This window comes from Zalophus californianus, chromosome 5 (assembly GCF_009762305.2).
Source record: "Zalophus californianus isolate mZalCal1 chromosome 5, mZalCal1.pri.v2, whole genome shotgun sequence".
In the NCBI taxonomy this organism is placed as follows: Eukaryota; Metazoa; Chordata; class Mammalia; order Carnivora; family Otariidae; genus Zalophus; species Zalophus californianus.
Window position 1 is genome coordinate 34,668,451 of NC_045599.1, and position 19,049 is coordinate 34,687,499.

General features: G+C 39.8%; 1 protein-coding gene and 1 pseudogene across 1 annotated transcript in view; one reads left to right on the forward strand and one right to left on the reverse strand.

The window, feature by feature from the left end:
• NDFIP1 (Nedd4 family interacting protein 1) overlaps nucleotides 1-19,049 on the forward strand; it is a 52,067-nt gene that overhangs the window by 14,346 nt on the left and 18,672 nt on the right. Inside the window, exons 2-3 of the mRNA XM_027605454.2 lie at nucleotides 14,242-14,329; nucleotides 18,780-18,910. Coding sequence (XP_027461255.1) covers nucleotides 14,242-14,329; nucleotides 18,780-18,910 — 219 coding nt within the window. The remainder of the gene's footprint in view (nucleotides 1-14,241; nucleotides 14,330-18,779; nucleotides 18,911-19,049) is intronic.
• LOC113928996 lies at nucleotides 6,624-7,756 on the reverse strand (annotated as a pseudogene).

Below are 19,049 nucleotides of genomic sequence, written 5' to 3' on the forward strand. Positions count from 1 at the left end.
TAATGCTTAATGCATCTCTCTGTTTCTCGGCTCTCATTGTTCTTGGAGGAGAAGGGGACCTCATGATCAAACCTAAGTTAAGGCAGACTCTTGAATACCTTTTCCCATCCATAATCTCTGCCCTTGTATGCTCTAGTCCAGGCATAGTAATAATAATATAGTAATAAGGAAGCATAGCTTTTGGAACTTCTCAGCCTGAGAGAGTTCTGGTTGTTCACGGGACTAGCAGAGCCAAGCAGGCTGCAGTCAGCGCTAGTCCCTGGCTTCTAGGCATGTCTGTCACTTTTGGTATCTGGACTTTGACTTTACTGTGTTTTTAATGTACAATATTCCATGTCTTGGATATACCATTTGGTTGTTTTTATTTTTATTTTTTAAAATATTATTTATTAGAGAGAGAGAGTACAAACGGGGGGAGTGGCAGGCAGAGGGAGAGGGAGAAGCAGGCTCCCCACTGAGCAGGGAGCCTGATGTGGGGCTCGATCCCAGGACCCTGAGATCATGACCTGACCTGATGGCAGATGCTTATCTGACTGAGCTACCCAGGCGCCCCTTTATTTATTTTTTTAAACTTTCTTTTTCCTTTAAGATTTTATTTCTCCATTTGAGAGAGAAAGAGAGCACAGCGGGGTGGACTGGCGTGGGGAGCGTAGAGGGAGAGGGAGAGGGAGAAGCAGACTCTCCACTGAGCAGGGAGCCCAACTCAGGGCTTGATCCTAGGATCCCAGGACAATGGGACCATGACCCAAGCCAAAGACAGACACCCAGCCAACTGAACCAACCACCCAGGTGCCCCCATTTGATTGTTTTTAGAAGAAAAAAACATTCTAGGAATTACAGTGTGATTAAAATAGTAATTTTTCAGGGCGCCTGGGTGACTCAGTCGTTAAGCATTCGGCTCAGGTCGTGATCCCAGGGTCCTGGGATCGAGCCCCGCATCGGGCTCCCTGCTCAGTGGGAAGCCTGCTTCTCCCTCTCCCGCTCCCCCTGCTTGTGTTCCCTCTCTCACTGTGTCTCTCTCTGTCAAATGAATAAAATCTTTAAAAAAAAAATAGTAATTTTTCTTCATATGTACCACCTTTATTGAACACCTATTTATACCTAGTGTATTATGCTAAGTGTTATAGGTTGAATACTAAATGTTAAACGTTTCTTATTTCTCAGGAGATAAAGGTTGAAGAAGTCTGTTTCTCCTTTGTGTTTCTTAAGCTTTTGTTGCCATTTATTTGAATATTGGTAATTATAGAATCATAATGTTTTTTTCTTTTTTTTTTAAATTTTATTTATTTATTTGACAGAGAGAGACACAGCGAGAGAGGGAACACAAGCAGGGGGAGTGGGAGAGGGAGAAGCAGGCTCCCCACTGAGCAGGGAGCCCGATGAGGGGCTCGATCCCAGGACCCTGGGATCATGACCTGAGCCGAAGGCAGACACCCAATGACTGAGCCACCCAGGCACCCCATCCTAATGTTCTTTTAATTTTTGCTATGAGATACACAATACATACACAAGGAATACATGTAATGCATAAGTTTATAAAGCCTGCAAATAAATCAAACACCTTTGAGTTTATAATCCAGGTCACAGCACTCTTCTGAAAGTTTCTTTTGTTTCTCAAAACACCTCCCTTGCTTTTGGACCAATCCGTAAGAAAGAGTAAACTTTGTCTTTGTTGCTTTGTAAAGCCTGGTTTCTCCTCAGTTTTCTTCATGTTTATGTGCTCCTGGTGCTAAGTAGTCATAGGGATGCCACTGGCTGCTGATGCTCACTCATGGACCCGTCACCACTGTCCCTTCCACAGATTCGGCACTCATCTGCATGTGGCTACATGCCTTGCCTGTAGATGTATTTGGTGATTTATAAAGTAATGTGAATACTTGAGATAAATGTGAACTGGTAGGTTAAGATGGCATTAAGATAAGCCACCGCTTTTTCAGGTAGATTTCTGTTAAAGCTATACCTCCATGCCTGCTTTAGTCCGCATGTGCTAATAAAGTACCCCTGATGTGCCACTCACTATTCAGTGCTGAGGTGAATACAGTGATGAACCATGCAAAGGTCCCTGTCTGCGTCATGGATACTCTTGCAGTCTCCTTTTCTCCCCTTCCTGAATTGTTAGTAAAGTATAATTTACGTACAGAACCATACACAAATTATAAATTGCACAGCTTAGTGTTCAAAAGGTGAGCATGCACTTTTAACTCGACCCCAAATCAAGAAACAACATTACGGCACTCAGAAAGCCCCCTTCAGGGCGCCTGGGTGGCTCAGTTGGTTAAGCGACTGCCTTCGGCTCAGGTCATGATCCTGGAGACCTGGGACGGAGTCCCGCATCAGGCTCTCCCTGCTCGGCGAGGGGCCTGCTTCTCCCTCTGGCCCTCCCCGCTCTCATGTACTCTCTCTCTCTCTCTCTCATTCTCACTCTCTCAAAATAAATAAATAAATCTTTAAAAAAAAAAAAAAAGCCCCCTTCAAGTGCCCTTCCAGTTCCCCCAGGGTAACCACTGACTGGCATATGAGGTTTGCCTGGCTTTGATCTTTGTATAAATATAATCATACAGTAAATGCTCTTGTTTCTGGCTTCTTTGGCTCCACATTATTTTTGTGAGATTCACCCATGCATTGTATTTTGTCATAGTTTATTTTTTCACATTGCTGTGCAGTATTTCATTGTATGGAGATACCACATTTATTCTTTGTGCTGCTGTTGATGGGCATTTAGGTAGTTTCCGGTTTTATAAGTAGTGTTGCTTTAAACATCCCGGTGTGTCTTTTGGTGAACATATGTATTTCTGTTGGATATGTAACTCGAATGGAATTGCTGAGTCATAGAGTATGTATAAATTCATCTTTAATAGATAAGCGGCAAACAGTTTTTTAAAGTGGTTGTACAAATTTACATTCCCAATTTGAGAGTTCTGGTCATTATATACCTTCATCAACATTTGGTATTTTCTGCTTTTAAAATATCAGCTGTGGTTTTAGTTTGCATCTCTGTGCTAATGAAATGGAGCACTTTTTAATAAGTTTATTGGCCATTTGCATAACTTATTCTGTGAAATGTCTATTTAAATCTTTTGCCCATTTTTCAGTTGGGTGGTTTCCTTTTTCTTTTTTTCCTTTTCCCCCACTGGTTTTTTAGAAGTTCTTTATGTATGCTGGTTGTGAGTCCTTTGTCTGAAAAATATATCTTCTCCCACTCTGGGTTGTGTTCATTCTCTTAATGGTGTCTTTTGAATGAATAAAATTTCTTAATATGAGAAGCAAATGTGGGTGGACATCTTCATGTCCTTGGACACAAAACTAACCATGAAGGAAGAAATTGATAGTCTACTTTTAAAGAACAGCAATAAAACCAAACACGAAGCTAATCACAGGCTAGAGAATATTGACATAACAGAACAAGTAGAGCCCAGAAGAAATCAGTTACTGTACCTAAGAAACGACTTCCTTTGGTATTTTAGTGTAATGGTATATAGGAATAGTTCTTCTATCAACAGATTTAATGAAACAGTTATTTTGTCCTTGATAGATCTTGATCTTAATAATTGTACATAAAACATTTAACAGATACCAAATTAACTTTTTAATATCCAGAATTATCAGCCTAAATAGTATTATTATGGCTTCTACTAACAACCAGTTTTCCTGGTAAATGGAAAAAATGGAAGTGTTCTTTCAGGAGCATTAAGGGGAAGATAATAAAAAAATGATGTCATCCTGGCATGTGTTTGTGCCTGGTAAAATTTTATTGAATGAAATATTCAAATTTCTGACTATTCCCGAGAAAAGTTGTTGTGGCTATGGCAGAAGAAAAGGCAGTGGAGAGAAGGGAAAGCTTGAATCACAATATTTACATTTGATTATACTCCTCTAAGTTATATATCCACATCAATAGGAGAGGGCGAGCGTGAGAGCATGAGCAGTGAGAGAGGGAGAATCTCAAGCAGACTCCACACTGGGCATGAAGCCCCATGTGGGGCTCAGTCCCATGATGCCAAGAGCATGACCTGAGCTGGAACCAAGAGTCGGTCACTTAACTGACTGAGCCATCCAGGCACCCTGATAGGCATATAGTTTTATTATTTATTTTTTATTTTTTAAAGATTTTTATTATTTATTTTTGCAAGAGAGAGGGCATGAGTGGGGAGGGCAGAGGGAGAAGCAGACTCCCCTCTGAGCAGGGAGCGCGACGCGGGACTCAATCCCAGGACCCTGGGATCGTGACCAGAGCTGAAGGCAGATGCTTAACTGGCTGAGCCACCAGGTGCCCGGGATGTAGTTTTAATAATAATTTTGCATTGGACTGATTTAAAAGGGTTGAGTTCTTTTGTAATTTTAATATTACATTATATAATTGTTTTACACGTTAGGATTTGGGGAGACATAGTACCTATGTTATACGTATCCTTAATGTGTGTGTCTTAGTAGATACATCTTTATGTACACACATGTGTGTATTAATGTATATGTGTGTGTGAAAATCTTAATAGAGGCTAGAAGTGCTCTCTATGCCAAATCCAGAAATTGGACTTGTTCTTAAGTCTAAAAGAATCCTTGAATAGATGATGCCATGTTCTGTTGGGACAACTTCCTTTCCCCCCCCCCCCAGAAAGCATTGCTTAAGATAGCATTTTAAATGGTGAATAATTAAGAGGTTGTTTTTGCTTCCATGTTGGTATTTTATAGCTTTAACATGTCTTAATGAATACAACATAATAGGGTTTTTAAAAAAAAAGCACAAACAATATTTATCACTTTTGCATTTAAATTATGGACTAGACTTTAAAATTATTTAAAAGTGAGTCTGTCTAGCTACTATTTTTATGTTGTTTATTCTCCGAACAAAAGATGAATGGTTTCTACCATCCTGTTAAAAGCAAGGGGAATAAGCCAAGTGCACACTTTTCCATTTCAACTTGTCTTTGCTAGGACTTTTAATTACTTCTCCAAGTAGGCCCTAGAGCTCTGAAACCTGAGTTTTCTTTATGGAATCATGAAGTGGAGAAGAGGTAGGACTCAGAATGTTACAGAGGACATGGATTGTTTAGTAAATAGTTTGCTGCTTCTCAAAAGATAAATTCAGAGGCAGAGAGACCTATTTGAAAACATTGCATGAGTGCCCCTCTTATTTCTCCAATCTTTATAAAACCATGAAGCCTAGGGAGGGAGGGGCTTATCATTAATTTGGAAGGCTCTTGGCTACAGATTTTGCTGAAGTTAAGTGCCAGAAAACATTAGGCTGTCATTTCCTTGACGCTGTCTTGCTGAAGCTATCAGTGGTGGAAATACTTGAACATAAGACATGGATCCCAGGAGGTGGCAGGTTGATGACAATTTTCTGGTCCTACCCAAAAATCTCACAGTGCCACTATCATAGCCATGGTTGGCTCATTTAGTTTGTGGAGGAGGAGTGATTTCTTTTTTTTTTTTTTAAGATTTTATTTATTTATTTGACAGAGAGACACACAGCGAGAGCAGGAACACAAGCAGGGGGAGTGGGAGAGGGAGAAGCAAGCCTCCCGCTGAGCGGGTAGCCCGATGTGGGACTCTATCCCAGGACACTGGGATCACGACCTGAGCCAAAGGCAGATGCTTAATGACTGAGCCACCCAGGTGCCCAAAGGAGGAGTGATTTCTTTGAGTACCTTGGCTTCTTAGGAAAGTTGAAGTTGGAGATGAGTGGCTACTATCTTGCCTTCTTCTTTTCTCTCTGGATGGTATTCCTTGTTACTTGGATCTCAAATGAAGAAATAAAACATATCAAGTTGGTAATCATAGTTCATAGTACTTACTCTCATTTCTAAGGACTAAGATAAATACTGTATTTTCTCTCCTTCCAAACCAAATTTTATTCATCAGTTGTATTTATGTGTATAGCAATGATAACCACAAAAATCTTTAAAAAGCTATATAAACTGATGGTCTTTCTAAGGGGATTTGCTGTGATATTAGCATTTTCTTTTCATCTGTTACTGCATTGACTTTTTAAGGCATTATTCTGATTTCTTTTGCTTTGGTGAAGTTTGACTTTTAATCGTTTTTTTATTTTGGTATTAAGAGGATTTGCATTTAATTTTTTCTTCTGACATGAGACATATTGTTGGGGATAGTCTAATTCTGGTGTTTATTTTTAAAATTATCTTTAGGGAAGCTCTTGAAGTAGAAAAATCTAAATGCTGCTCATCCTCAGCTCTTAAAATAGATTGTTAGCCAAACTATTTTGATTTCTTGATCCTAATATTTTTGTCAGGAGGGGAGAATATTAAGGATTTTTTTTTTTTTTACTATAATTAGTTTGCAGCTCAGTGTGTTTTCTTTATTTTTGTCCATTTGCAAGTATGTGTTCCATGTTAAGCCCTGAGGATACTGATGGGATCAGGACCGTTCACTCCCATTAAGGGGCATAGACATGGATTTAGCAAGAGAATGATGATTTGGAGCCGTTAATTTTCAGGACTTTTTCTCCCCACCGTAAAAAGGCCTTAAAGGTAGTGTCTTGTACAGTGTGTGACATCACAACAGGAAAAAGAGGAAGTGCACGCAGAGACATGGCTATCAGAGAACAGGCTGTGAGTGAATAAGGAGCTCACACAGCTTCCATGCTTTACTGGCTCAGAGCTCTAGGCTACCTCTTCCTCTGCCTCCTCCTAGGACTCACCCTCCTCCTTGGCTGTGGTGTCCTGGTTCTGCTGGTAGTTGGACACCAGGTCATTGGTGTTGCTGTCGGCCTTGGTGAAGTCCGTCTCGTCCCTGCCCTCGCCCGTGTGCCAGTGCAGGAGGGGCTTGCGCCGGAACCTGGCTGTGAACTGCTCTGAGATACACTTGAGCAGCTCCTGCGTGGCCGTGCTGTTGCCGATGAAGATGGCAGATAGTTTTAGCTCCCGGGGTGGGATGTCACAGCTGTTCGCATGTTCTTGGGGATCCACTCCACCAAGTAGCTGCTGGTCTTGTTTGGGATGTTAAGCACCTGTTCATCCACCTCCTTCGTGGACACGGAGCCCCTGAACCCTGGGGCCACAGTCAGGGAGTGGCCGCGGCAGGGGTCACAGGCAGCCATCACGTTCTTGGCCTCAGATATCTGCTGGCTGAGGTCCGGCACCGTCAGGACCTGGTACTGTGGCTGCCTCCATTGGTCAGCAGGGCAAAGCTGGGCCTGAAGAAGGGCAGGTGGGGGAAGGGGGACTGTGCTAACAGCCAGCTTGTGCAGGTCAGCATTGAGCTGGCCAGGAAAGCCCAGGCAGCTGGTGACCCCACTCATGATGGCTGACACCAGGTGGTTGAGGTCCCCATAGGTGGGTGTGGTTAGTTTTGGGGTTCTGAAGCAGATGTCATGGAGAGCCTCGTTATCCATGCAGTAGGTTTCATCTGTGTTTCTTACCATCTAGTGGACTGGGAGGGTGACATTGTAGGGTTCTACCACTGTGTCTGACACTTTGGGCAAGGGCACCACACTGAATGTGTTCATGATCCTGTCTCAGTACTCCTCCTGGATCTTGCTGGGGAGGAGGGTACCCGTCCCAGACCCAGGCCCTCCACCCGGGGAGTGGGTCTGCTGGAAGCCCTGCAGGCAGTCACAGCTTTCAGCTTCCTTCCTCAAAATATCCAGCGCCCAGTCAACCAGCCCCGTACCTTCCGTGTAGTGCCCCTCGGTCCAGGTGTTCCCAGCACCACTTTGACATAAGACGAAGTTGTCTGGCCCGAAGATTTGCCCAAAGGGTCCTGAGTGCACACAGTCCATGGCACCCAGCTCCAGGCCCACGAGCACAGGCGGGGAAGTGCTTGCCACCATTGGCCTGTGTAGTACCCGTTGATCCATTCCAGCTGCAGGTCTCTTTCGCTGTGGTAAGTGCCTGTAGTGTCGCTGCCCTGCTATCTGATGACTCCCAGAACTTGGTGACAGTCTGGTTGCTGTGATGCCTGGCCTGGTGGTGGTGGCATGGATGGAAGGATACACCAACACAAGAGCCGAGGAGCAGGTGCACAGAGTGCTCTTCAGTTTGGTTTTTTGAGTTTTTTTGGTGTGTTTTTTGTTTTTTGAAGTAGGCTCCATGCCCACCATGGAGCCCAACACAGGGCTTGAACTCAACCCTGAGATCAAGACCGAAGAGGAGATCAAGAGTTCCACGCCTAACTGACTGAGTCACCCAGGCACCCCTCTTCAGTTTTGTTTTAACTAAAATTCACATTATGTAGGTTTGTGTTTTCAAAATTAGAAAATACTTTTTTTGAGATGTAATTCACATACTGTAAAATTCACCCTTTTAAAGTACACAGCTTAGTAATTTTTACTATATTCACAAGGTTTGGAACTATTACCAGTATATAACTGTGAACATTTTTATCACCCCCCAAAAGAAACCTGGGTCCTTTATAAGCAGTCAGTTACTCTCTCCTCTTCCCTTCCCCAGCACCTGGCAACTACCAGTCTTTCTGTCTCTTCTTGGATTTGCTGTTTCTAGTTATTTTATATAAACAGAATCATAAAATATGTGGTCTTTTGTGACTGGTTTCTTTCATTTAGCATACTGCTTTCAAGCTTCATCTGCAATGTAGCATGTATCAGTACTTCTTTCCTTTTTTTTTTATGGATAGGATGGATTATTCTTAGCCATCCTTTTGTATGGATATGCCATATTTTGTTTATTCATTCATCAGTTGATGAACATTTTGACTATTATAAGTAGTGCTGCCATGAACATTCACATGCAAGTTTTTCTGTGAAACTATGTTTTCGCTTCTCTTGAGTATATACTTAGGAGTGGAATTGCTGGGTCTTTTTATAACTGTTTAATTTGTTTTTGAGGAACTGCCAAACTTTTCTACAGTCGCAGTTTTATATTCCTGCTGGCAATGTATGAAGGTTCAGTTTCTCTGCATACTCAAAAACACTTTTTACTTTCCGTTTTTATTTTCTTATGGCCATATTAGTGGGTTTGAAGTGATAGCTCTTGGTTTGATTTTGCATTTCTGTGATGACTACTGATATTGAGCATCTTGTGTATACTGCCCATTTGTAGATCTTCTTTGGAGAAATGTCTATTAAAATTCTTTGCCCATTTTTATTTTTAAGATTTTATTTGTTTGAGAGAGAGCGAGCAAGAGAAAGCACAGAGGGAGAGGGAGAAGCAGACTCCCCACTGAGGAGGGAGCCTGCCACGGGGCATGATCCCAGGACCCTGAGATCATGACCTGAGCCCAAGGCAGATTTTAAAAACTGACTGAGCCACCCGGGTGCCTCTCTTTGCCCATTATTAAATTAGATTTTTTTTTTTATTGGTGAGTTTCTCTCTGTCAGAATTATTTACCTTATTTTAAATGTCACCCTCTAATTAATAGCACTATAATAGAAAATTGTTCTTGAATGTAAAGAATTTGGTAATGTTAGAATAACTCAATTTACAGTCAGTATACAATTAAAAACCTACAGGTTATATACAGTAGAAAATACATAGTCTTCGGGACACTTGGGTGGCTCAGTAGGGCTCTCTGCTCAGCGGGGAGCCTGCTCCCTGCTGTGTGTGTGTGCGCATGTGCTGTCTCTCTCTCTCTCTCTCTCTCTCTCTGTCAAGTAAAATAAATAAAATCTTTTTAAAAAAATGAAGCCCCATGTAAATAAAGATTACATTTAAAAACAAAGAAAATACACAGTCCTCACAAACTTTGGTTATTTCTGAATAACAGAGTAAAATGCACACTCGGTTGTTTACCTAAGGAAATGTGCTTGTTTACTTTCTGGTAATTATACTGTCTCATTTGGTAGGATTTAGAGTATGCAGAAGTAGTGGGTTGGTAATGAGAGGTCTAAAAATTGCATTGTAAGGTAAAAGATTTAGGATTTAACTCTAAAATTATAAGTGGTAAAATAACATTTAAAGCTAGAGTTTAGGCATTGATCCAGGATTTTTTGAGACTTATTGTTAATAACTAAAGAAGGGATTTAAAACTTACAAGATCTCTTGCTGCTTAAATAGGACCTAACCAAGATAAAAATGAATAGTGTGAATACTTGTAACTTTATGGATTTATTGGGTAGTTTAGCGTTATTTTCCACATGCTTGTTGTGTTTGTGTGAATTAAGAGGTATATTTTGGTACCTATTGTCATGTATAAGGCTTTATGGATTTTTTTGTTATTCTCTTAGTTGTTTAGTAGGGTTTTTTGCTCTCCCATTCTTAGTAAATAGAATCCAAGAGTGACTTTTAAGAGCCTTAGGTACTGCCATCCAGCAGTTGTAAATGTTGGCCCTTAATTTGGGCCTAATCCTAGTCCTGGCTCTGTTCTTGATTAAAAACAGCTCATTTCTAAATGGAAGACCATCTTTAGAACTTCTTAGGGGAGAGGAGTGAGGAGGCTTTTCTTGCTGGAGTGGGAACTCAAGTTTAAGAATTTAAACCTGCAGGGTATAAGTGTCTGTAAACTTGTTAAAATCTAGTTTACTTCTGTTAGAACTAGAACTATGTATGATTTCCTTTTTTTTAAAGATTTTATTTATTTATTTGAGAGAATGAGATAGAGAGAGCATGAGAGGGGGGAGGGTCAGAGGGAGAAGCAGACTCCCCGCTGAGCAGGGAGCCCGATGCGGGACTCAGTCCAGGGCCTCCAGGATCATGACCTGAGCCGAAGGCAGTCGCTTAACCAACTGAGCCACCCAGGTGCCCGAACTATGTATGATTTCTGTATGGGAGATTTGTTAAACTGTTGTTTAGGTAAAATGTCATGTATATAATTCTAATAGCAACAATATAGATAGGACACAGAGGAATGTAGTAAGAAGGAGTCACATTCTTTATTTTAGACGTGCTGCCTTTCTCTGGCTAAATCTAGAGGACAAAACATTATTAACATCTGATTATTGGTAAATAATAAAAAATAGAAAGTGATCAAGGCCAAGAGGTACCATAGCAGATTGTGATATGCAAAGTGGAAACATGGGAAGGTTCTTCTAGGGAGCCATGACAGTGTCTACTCAGAGTATAGAGTGGAACATGGGTAATCAGGAAAGTGGGGGTGTGGTAAAGAGAAAGGCCAGACAGATTTTCAGATGACTGGATTATTCCTATCTCAGGGATGGAGACCTGGGTAATTTTAGGTAGTTTTGTACTAAACTCAGTACTCTATGGCATGCATAGGTAATTGTGTAATTAATTACTATTTTGAAAAAAAAAAGCCATTTAAATAGAGATAAGTGAAATTGATCAGAATTGTTAAGGAAAGTTATATGACAGAAAAGAATCAGTCCCCAGTGGGTATTTATTATCTGTCATAGATACAATCAAAGGATTCTCCCCACCCACCACACCTAATAGCACAGCAGGGAGAGAGCAGCAGGTCTTCCCACGGTCCAGCCCTGCCTCTCACACTGTCCCCTACAGCCAGGATTCTGTGACAGGTTGGACTCATGCTCCCACTGACCTTGTTGATGGAAGACACTGGGCATCTTTCCAACACCAGCCCCAAAGTGACAATGGCCCTGATTCTCTGAGAGAGTCTCTGGAGAGAGCCTGAAGATCCCTGAGCCTTAGAGATGTGGCAGGGAGTGCTGCACAGGAAAGATTCCCAGGGACAGAAGGGGGACCATTAAAAATACATTTGGAAACCGAGTAACCAACTTCATAGCCTTGTAGATATGTCCACCTGTAGTTCTAGTGTGCGTTCTTCCCAAGCCCCCCCTTGTTAGTGAGCACCTGATTTGTTTGACTAGCAGAGCCAAATTAACGGCCATAGATGACCCCCAAGTGTAAAAAGATAAATACTTAGGGATTCTGTTGTTTAGCAAGTTACTATTCACACAGATGGTGGTCACTAGATACTTGCAGCAGGTGGTTGCCCCTTTCTTTTTTCCCACCTGGTAGTATTTTATTTTAAACGCATTTCTTGGTGGAGCCTAAACTTATCACCAGCATATAGAAAATAGGCCAGTGTTGGGAAGCCTGTAGAGTGAGGTCTTGGGATCGATCATCCCAGCATGTGGAGCCTCCAAAGTCATAGTGGGTGTTTTTTATCGTCTTTGTTTGTTTTCAGTTGGAAATGGTATTAGTACATGATTCTAAATGGTGAAGTTTAATGGAGGGGAGAAACTTCACCTGGAAATGTTTGTTTGTTCCCTCACTGAAGAGAAAATGGGGGTTTCTGAGACAGTAGGAATTTCTTTGCTCTGTTATCTCGTACCTTGGTGTGGGATGATCAAATTGCACATCTCCAGGTTGCTAGGAGACAGGCAACCTATCTCATAGTTACTGGCATGTAAGACCTCTTTATTCTCTGGACTTCTGTATTTCTCAGAATTATCACGCTTCCTTTCTAAACCCTAAATTATGCAGAGGTAACATGATTATTTGACCAAGCTCAGGAAATCTAAAGCGGGTCAGAAATTCCAGGCTTGGTTTAGATAAAGAACATGACTGGCCACAGTATATTGAGGTAATATTCTTGTAAAGTCCGTATTGCCTCTGTTTTTGCTGCTGACTTTTTTGTGACATTCTCAGGGCAAAAGTGGTTAGGTGGGAGTAGGCTGAGAATACCCTGTCTAGAGCTTCTTATAATGTTGAAAGAATTAAAAATGAACCATGGCTCTAGGAACTCTGTTTAAATAATTTACTGTCCCAGGAACATGTGGCTTTACTGTAGCTATTTTGCCCTATATGCCTTCTTTAAAAGGAAATTCGTCTTAGGTTACAATACAGTTCTTTTGGGGGTGCCCTAAGTTTAACATTAGAGTTCTAGGGTTCAAAAAAATGTGCCTGGATGGGAGATGTTGATGATAATTTGGCACAAGAATTCCTTTGAAATTGAATACGTTGCAGTGTTCATCAGAAAAGTTTTGTTGGCTTCTGATTTTGAATAGCATAATAGCATAGGGAGTAGAGACTGAGATGGTTAATTAAAAATTTAAGGAATTAGGGAGCTCTACTTCATGTTACTGGAGGTCAGGCTCTCAGTTTTCCTGTCTCAAATCAAGATGGAGTTCTCCGTTGCAGTCAGTTTAGAGAGGTGTGTATTTTACAAGTGGCTCATGTGGCTCCGTATATTATGATGGCGTATAGTAGGACCCGGACCCCCAAGTTATTTACATCGATAAATACTCTGTTATAACTTTACAGATTGACTCCTATTCTCAGCCAATTAATCTTTTTAAATGAACTGTAGTTAATTGTCACACTAGAAAAATTAAATCAGATGTTCTATGAAGATGAGTTGGGTAGACTATCCAGACTGGCAATGGCAGAAAGACCCACTTTTCAATGTGAGTTGTTTAAAGTAACTGGGGCTGTAGATTTTACAGAGAAAATGGCTGAGATAGGAAGAGGGAGATTTATTAACAGAGGTTATATATGTAGAATTATGTAGAATTTTATGTTTTTGTAAATGTCTCAGTTATTTAAGATTTAATTTCCTGTGCACACTGAATAAATATAGTGGCAAACCTTGGTTTGCTGTGATTTATCTTTAACAGATTATTATTAGATTCTTTTTTTTTTTTTAAGATTTTGTTTATGTATTTAACAGAGACAAAGCGAGAGAAGGAGCGCAAGCAGGGGGAGTGGGAGAAGGAGAAGCAGGCTTCCCGCTGAGCAGGGAGCCCGATGCGGGGCTCATTCCCAGGACCCTGGGATCATGCCTGAGCCCAAGGCAGATGCTTAATGACTGAGCCACCCAGGCACCCCTAGGTTATTTTTCTGACTTAAAAAGTTATACGAGTGCTAAATGTTCATTACAAAAAATTCAAATATACACATAAACAACAAAAAGGAAAAATTCCCTTATGATTGTATCAGCTAGAGATAAACATTGTAACCTGTAGTTGTCTCTCATTCTAGACCTTCGGGTATCTTTCACAACCAAATTATATTATGCATACTCTTTGGGAGATTTTGCTTTTTTCATGTAACAGTACAGCATAAATATCTGTTCAAGCCATCACATTTTCTCTATTTTCATTTTTATGGATGCTTAGTGATCCTTTGTGAGATGAACTATAATTTTTTTAATAAGTCCCCTGTGAGTGGAATTTAGGTTGTTTCTATTTTTTGCTGCAGTAACTTTTATGTACCCCTTTTTTGCCTCTTTGACTATTTCCTTAGGATAAATTCCTGAGATCAGAATACTTTGTAAAAGATTTACACATTTTAAGGCTTTTGAAATATGTTACCAGATAGCTTCCCAGAAGGGCTATTCCAGTTTTCAGGTTCTTCTCTAAGGGGCTTTGTACTTGGATTAAAATGTGGAATTTTTATTTAGTTGCAGAATGAGGAAGAGCCTGGAGAGCCAGAACAGGCAGTAGGGGACGCTCCTCCACCTTACAGCAGCATCTCTGCGGAGAGTGCAGGTAGGTAACTGGGCAAGGTGACTCTTGAACTCTTGAAATGCACTTGGCCAGAGGCTTGTCCAGTATGTGTCTATTCGTCTTTGCCTTTACCTCAGCTTTCCCTAAAAAGTCTGACATTATTTGTAGTTTATTGCCAAAAGTGTGGGGGGGGGGGCTCATGTTACTGTTCTGAAAAACACTTAAAACTCCATTTCATTGTGGCTTGTTATGGAACTCAATTTCATTCCAACAGAATATAAAGGAGGTAGAAATTAAGCAGCCAGGTGATCATCTGATTTTTATTCTTTTTGTAGTTTCCTCATTAATTGTTTTGCTCTTTGTGATTCTAGTGCCTGTGACCTGGAACATAGTACGTTTGATTTCTTTTGTGTTAGTAAATTCTTTTTTTTTTTTTTAAAGATTTTATTTATTTATTTGAGAGAGAGAGAATGAGAGGTAGAGAGCACGAGAGGGAAGAGGGTCAGAGGGAGAAGCAGACTCCCCGCCAAGCAGGGAGCCCGATGTGGGACTCGATCCCGGGACTCCAGGATCATGACCTGAGCCGAAGGCAGTCGCTTAACCAACTGAGCCACCCAGGTGCCGTGTGTTAGTAAATTCTTAATAAAAAAACCTGGAAGTCTCTCAGCTCTTTCATGATGTTTCTCATAGTTTAAGCCCTCCTTAAGTAATCTTTCATCTTCACATCTTATGCCAGACTGTCTTTTTTCACCTGTTTATATAGAAAGGATGGGGAAGAGAAAGAAAACCTCGACAGTTGAGGACTTTGGGTAGCTTAAAGCTGCCTGATGAGCACCTCTCCTTTAGTTGCCGGAAATTGACCAGTTTTGATGGAACATCTTCCATTTTCTCTGACAGAGAAGTGTGGCAGTGTGGCAAGTATATGGCCCACGGTGCCACCACTGAACCCATCCTTTTCCCAGGGTAGATAGGCAAATTGAAGACAGCATTTATCCAAACACAGCCTCAGAATCCTTCTCTATACAGCACTTGGGGCAGCTATTGTCCGTTGATGTGGGATTAAATTTGTTGGTCTCTGTGGCCCTGAGGCTGCCATTATAATGAAGAAGAACATGGGTCAGAAAGTTTTTTACCTCCATTCTGGCTTCAAATTTTGAACCCTGTCTCCTTGTATTAATTTTATTTATAAGCATCGAAAACTAACAATGCTAAGTTAAAGTTTTTTGAGGAATTCTAGGGTGTCTCATGGAATCGAATGAGAACACCAAGACTTGAGAAAGAATCACAGTGCCATGCCATATTTACTCATTTCTACCCAGACTATAAGTACTGGTTTTCCATTAGAAAAACATCCAGTGAAAATTCTAGCTGGTTAATAAGAAAGTTGGATCCCTGTTTTATTAATGATAAAAGTCCTTTGTATTTAAGTACCCAGAATCATTAGGAGGTAATTTTTTCCTGAATATCTTAGTTTCTACTCTCTGTAATTATAAAATCTTAACAACCATTTTCAATAGAAATCTTTCTCAAACACTTCTCTCTCTTATTCACTTACATGTCATATTCTTTGTTTAAATTTTTCCTTATGATTTAGGTTACAATCAGAAACATTCTCTAGAAGGTATTCTATCCTATACTATAGTGATGCCTTTATTCACTGAGATTTGTAGAACTTTGGTTAAAGAATCAAATTCTCCCTTTGCTGTTAGATGGTATTTCCTATAGCTGTCCTTATGAAGTCCCTTTAATCTCTTTCTCCTTTGTTTTTGTTAATCTTACTGTGGGCCTCAACAGCAAATAACAAAGATTCTTAAGATTGGGTATAAGGTAGAGGTAAACTATTTCTAGAATAGAGCCTGAAGAATACGCTCTCAAATAAAGTCTTTGGGTTTTGTGGCATTTCATCTAAATACACAGGGGCCTTAAAAATAAATAAATAAACAACCAAACTTTAAAAGAAAATTTTTTTTAATTTTTATTTTGAGTAGGCTTCACACCCAGTGTGGGCCTTGAACTCATGACGCTGGGATCAAGAGTCTCATGCTGTACTGACTGAGCCACCCAGGCACCATATAAACAACCAGACTTTTATTTTATTTTATTTTTAAAGATTTTATTTATTTATTTGTCAGAAAGAGAGAGCACACACAAGCAGGGGAAGCTGAAGGCAGAGGGAGAAGCAGGCTCCCCGCTGAGCAGGGAGCCTGATGCGGGCTTCAGTCCCAGGACCCTGGGATCATGACCTGAGCCAAAGGCAGACGCTTAACGACTGAGCCACCCAGGCGCCCCAACAGCTTTAGTTTCAGTAACACGTTTTCGTATATTTTCTTCTAAAGGCTGTGATATTTTATTTTTCACATTTAGATTTCTGTTCCATCGGGTATTGTTTTTTTCTGTGTAGTGTAAGGTAGTGGTCAAGATTAATTTGTTTTTCCTTATGGACAGCCATTTCATACAGCGCTATTTATTAAAAAGACCATTCTTTCTTCACTGCTCCTCAGGGTCACCTTTACTGTAAATCAGGTGACCACATATGAGTGGATCTGTTTTTGGAATCATTTATTGTTCTTTGGTCTGTTTATTTTTATGCCCATCCTCTACTAAACTTTCAATTATAGAGCTTTATAATCTTGATATCTGGTAAAGTAGGTCATTCAGACTTTTTTTTTTTTTTTTTTTAGATTTTATTTACTTATTTGACAGAGAGAGACACAGCAAGAGAGGGACCACAAGGCAGGGGGAGTGGGAGAGAGAGAAGCAGGCTTCCCACGGAGCAGGGAACCTAATGCGGGCCTTGATCCCAGGACCCTAGGATCATGACCTGAGCTGAAAGCACACTCTTAACAACTGAGCCACCCAGGCGCCCCCAGACTTTCTGTTCTTCAAGATTGCTTTGTTTTTTCTTGGCCTTTTGCATTTACAAATGCCTTTTACAATTAGCTTGTCAATTTCCATAAAAAATGTAACAAAACAAAAACTGGAATTGTAGTTGGAATTGCACTGAATCTGGGGGTCAGTTTGAAGAGAATTAACATCTTTATAATACTGCTTCCAGTTTGTAAACATGATATTATCTCTCCATCTAATTAAGATCTTCTTTAATCCTCTCAATAGTATTTTGTAGGTTTCAATATTGAGGACTTGCATGTTTATTACTAGATTTATTCCTCGTGCTGTTGTAAAAAATGTTCCATATATAATTTTATTTTCTATTTGTTGGTAGTGTATGGAAATACAGTTGATGGTTTATATCCATCCAGAGACTTTGCATGCAGAGACTTTGCTAAAATTCATATATTAGTTCTTGTCTGTAGATACTCTTGGGTTTGATACATCTATAATCATGTCATCCATAATTATTAAGGACAGTTATTTTCTTCCTTTCTAATACTTATGTCTTACATTTCCTTTTCTTGCTATATTATATCAACTAGTAGGACCTTTAAGGTAATGTTTGATAAGTAGTGAGAGTAGGCACTTTTGTCTAAATCTCTAATTTTAGGGGAGAAAACTTAAAAATTTACAATTATGATATTTACTCTAGGTTTTTCATAGAGACTTATGATCAGATTAAGGGTGTTTTCCCTTATTCCTCATTTGCTGAGGGTTTTTATGATCAGGAAGGTGTCGAAGTTTATAAAATGCTTTTTCTGCCCATGCAAGTACAATAGACTTTTTCTTCTTTTTTTTGTTAATGAAGTGAACTGTATTGAATCATGATTTCAGTAATAATGTTACAGTAAAACTGGAAGTTAATTACAATTAACCAGAAGGAAAAAAGAAAGAAAAATGTTAATCTTGATGAACTATAGGACTTTTTTTTTCAAAATGCTTGTTTTTTAAAAATTGTGCAGAATTTTAATACATTTTTAAATAGCTCTTTTCTAATAAATATTGAGTTTCTTGTAATAGGAGTTAATGAGAATGAAGATGCAACATTAAAAAGAGGAAATGAAAGATTCAATTCAAATAAATAATGGCTCTGGAACTGAATTAGTTACCTTAGGCCCATCATAGAAAACAGTACATGGTAAAACTAATGTGTAAGAATCAAAATGCTAAAACAAACCTGTGAGAAATGAATTTTAACTTCTTTGTTAAGTTGGTTTTCCTGTTTATAAATGGGAGGAAACCATGGTATAGCTTTACACACACACACAGGTGAGGTATTTTTGACTTAAATGCTGTCTTTATACCACTATTAATATTAAATGCCTTTTGTGAACATACCATATAACAGTTGAAAATGTGTTTAAAGGCATTTGGAGGGGAAGGCAGAGTGATTTAAATGAATAAATTTAAATAATTGAAAGGTGGATAAATTTAAAAATCATTCTTGATCTCATATTCATACATAAACATTTTGATTCAATTATTCTATATGTACTCTTAGAGGAACAGCTGTTTTTTGTTTGCCAGAGTTAGTGGAAATCTTCTTTTTCCTTAGTTTAGCTAATGGTCAGATATTTGTGACTTCCTTTTTATTCTGCAGCATATTTTGACTACAAAGACGAGTGTGGATTTCCAAAGCCTCCGTCTTACAATGTGGCGACAACACTGCCCAGCTATGATGAGGCTGAGAGAACCAAGGCTGAAGCTACTATCCCCTTGGTTCCTGGAAGAGTAAGTCCAATTTACCATGTTACTTGCTGGCTGCTTGATGGAATTAGGTTCCTTTCGTTATTTACTTTTGATGTATTCCTTATGATTGTACTGATTAGTAGAAGTACAGCTAATTTTTAAAAACAAGTACCTTTTCTTT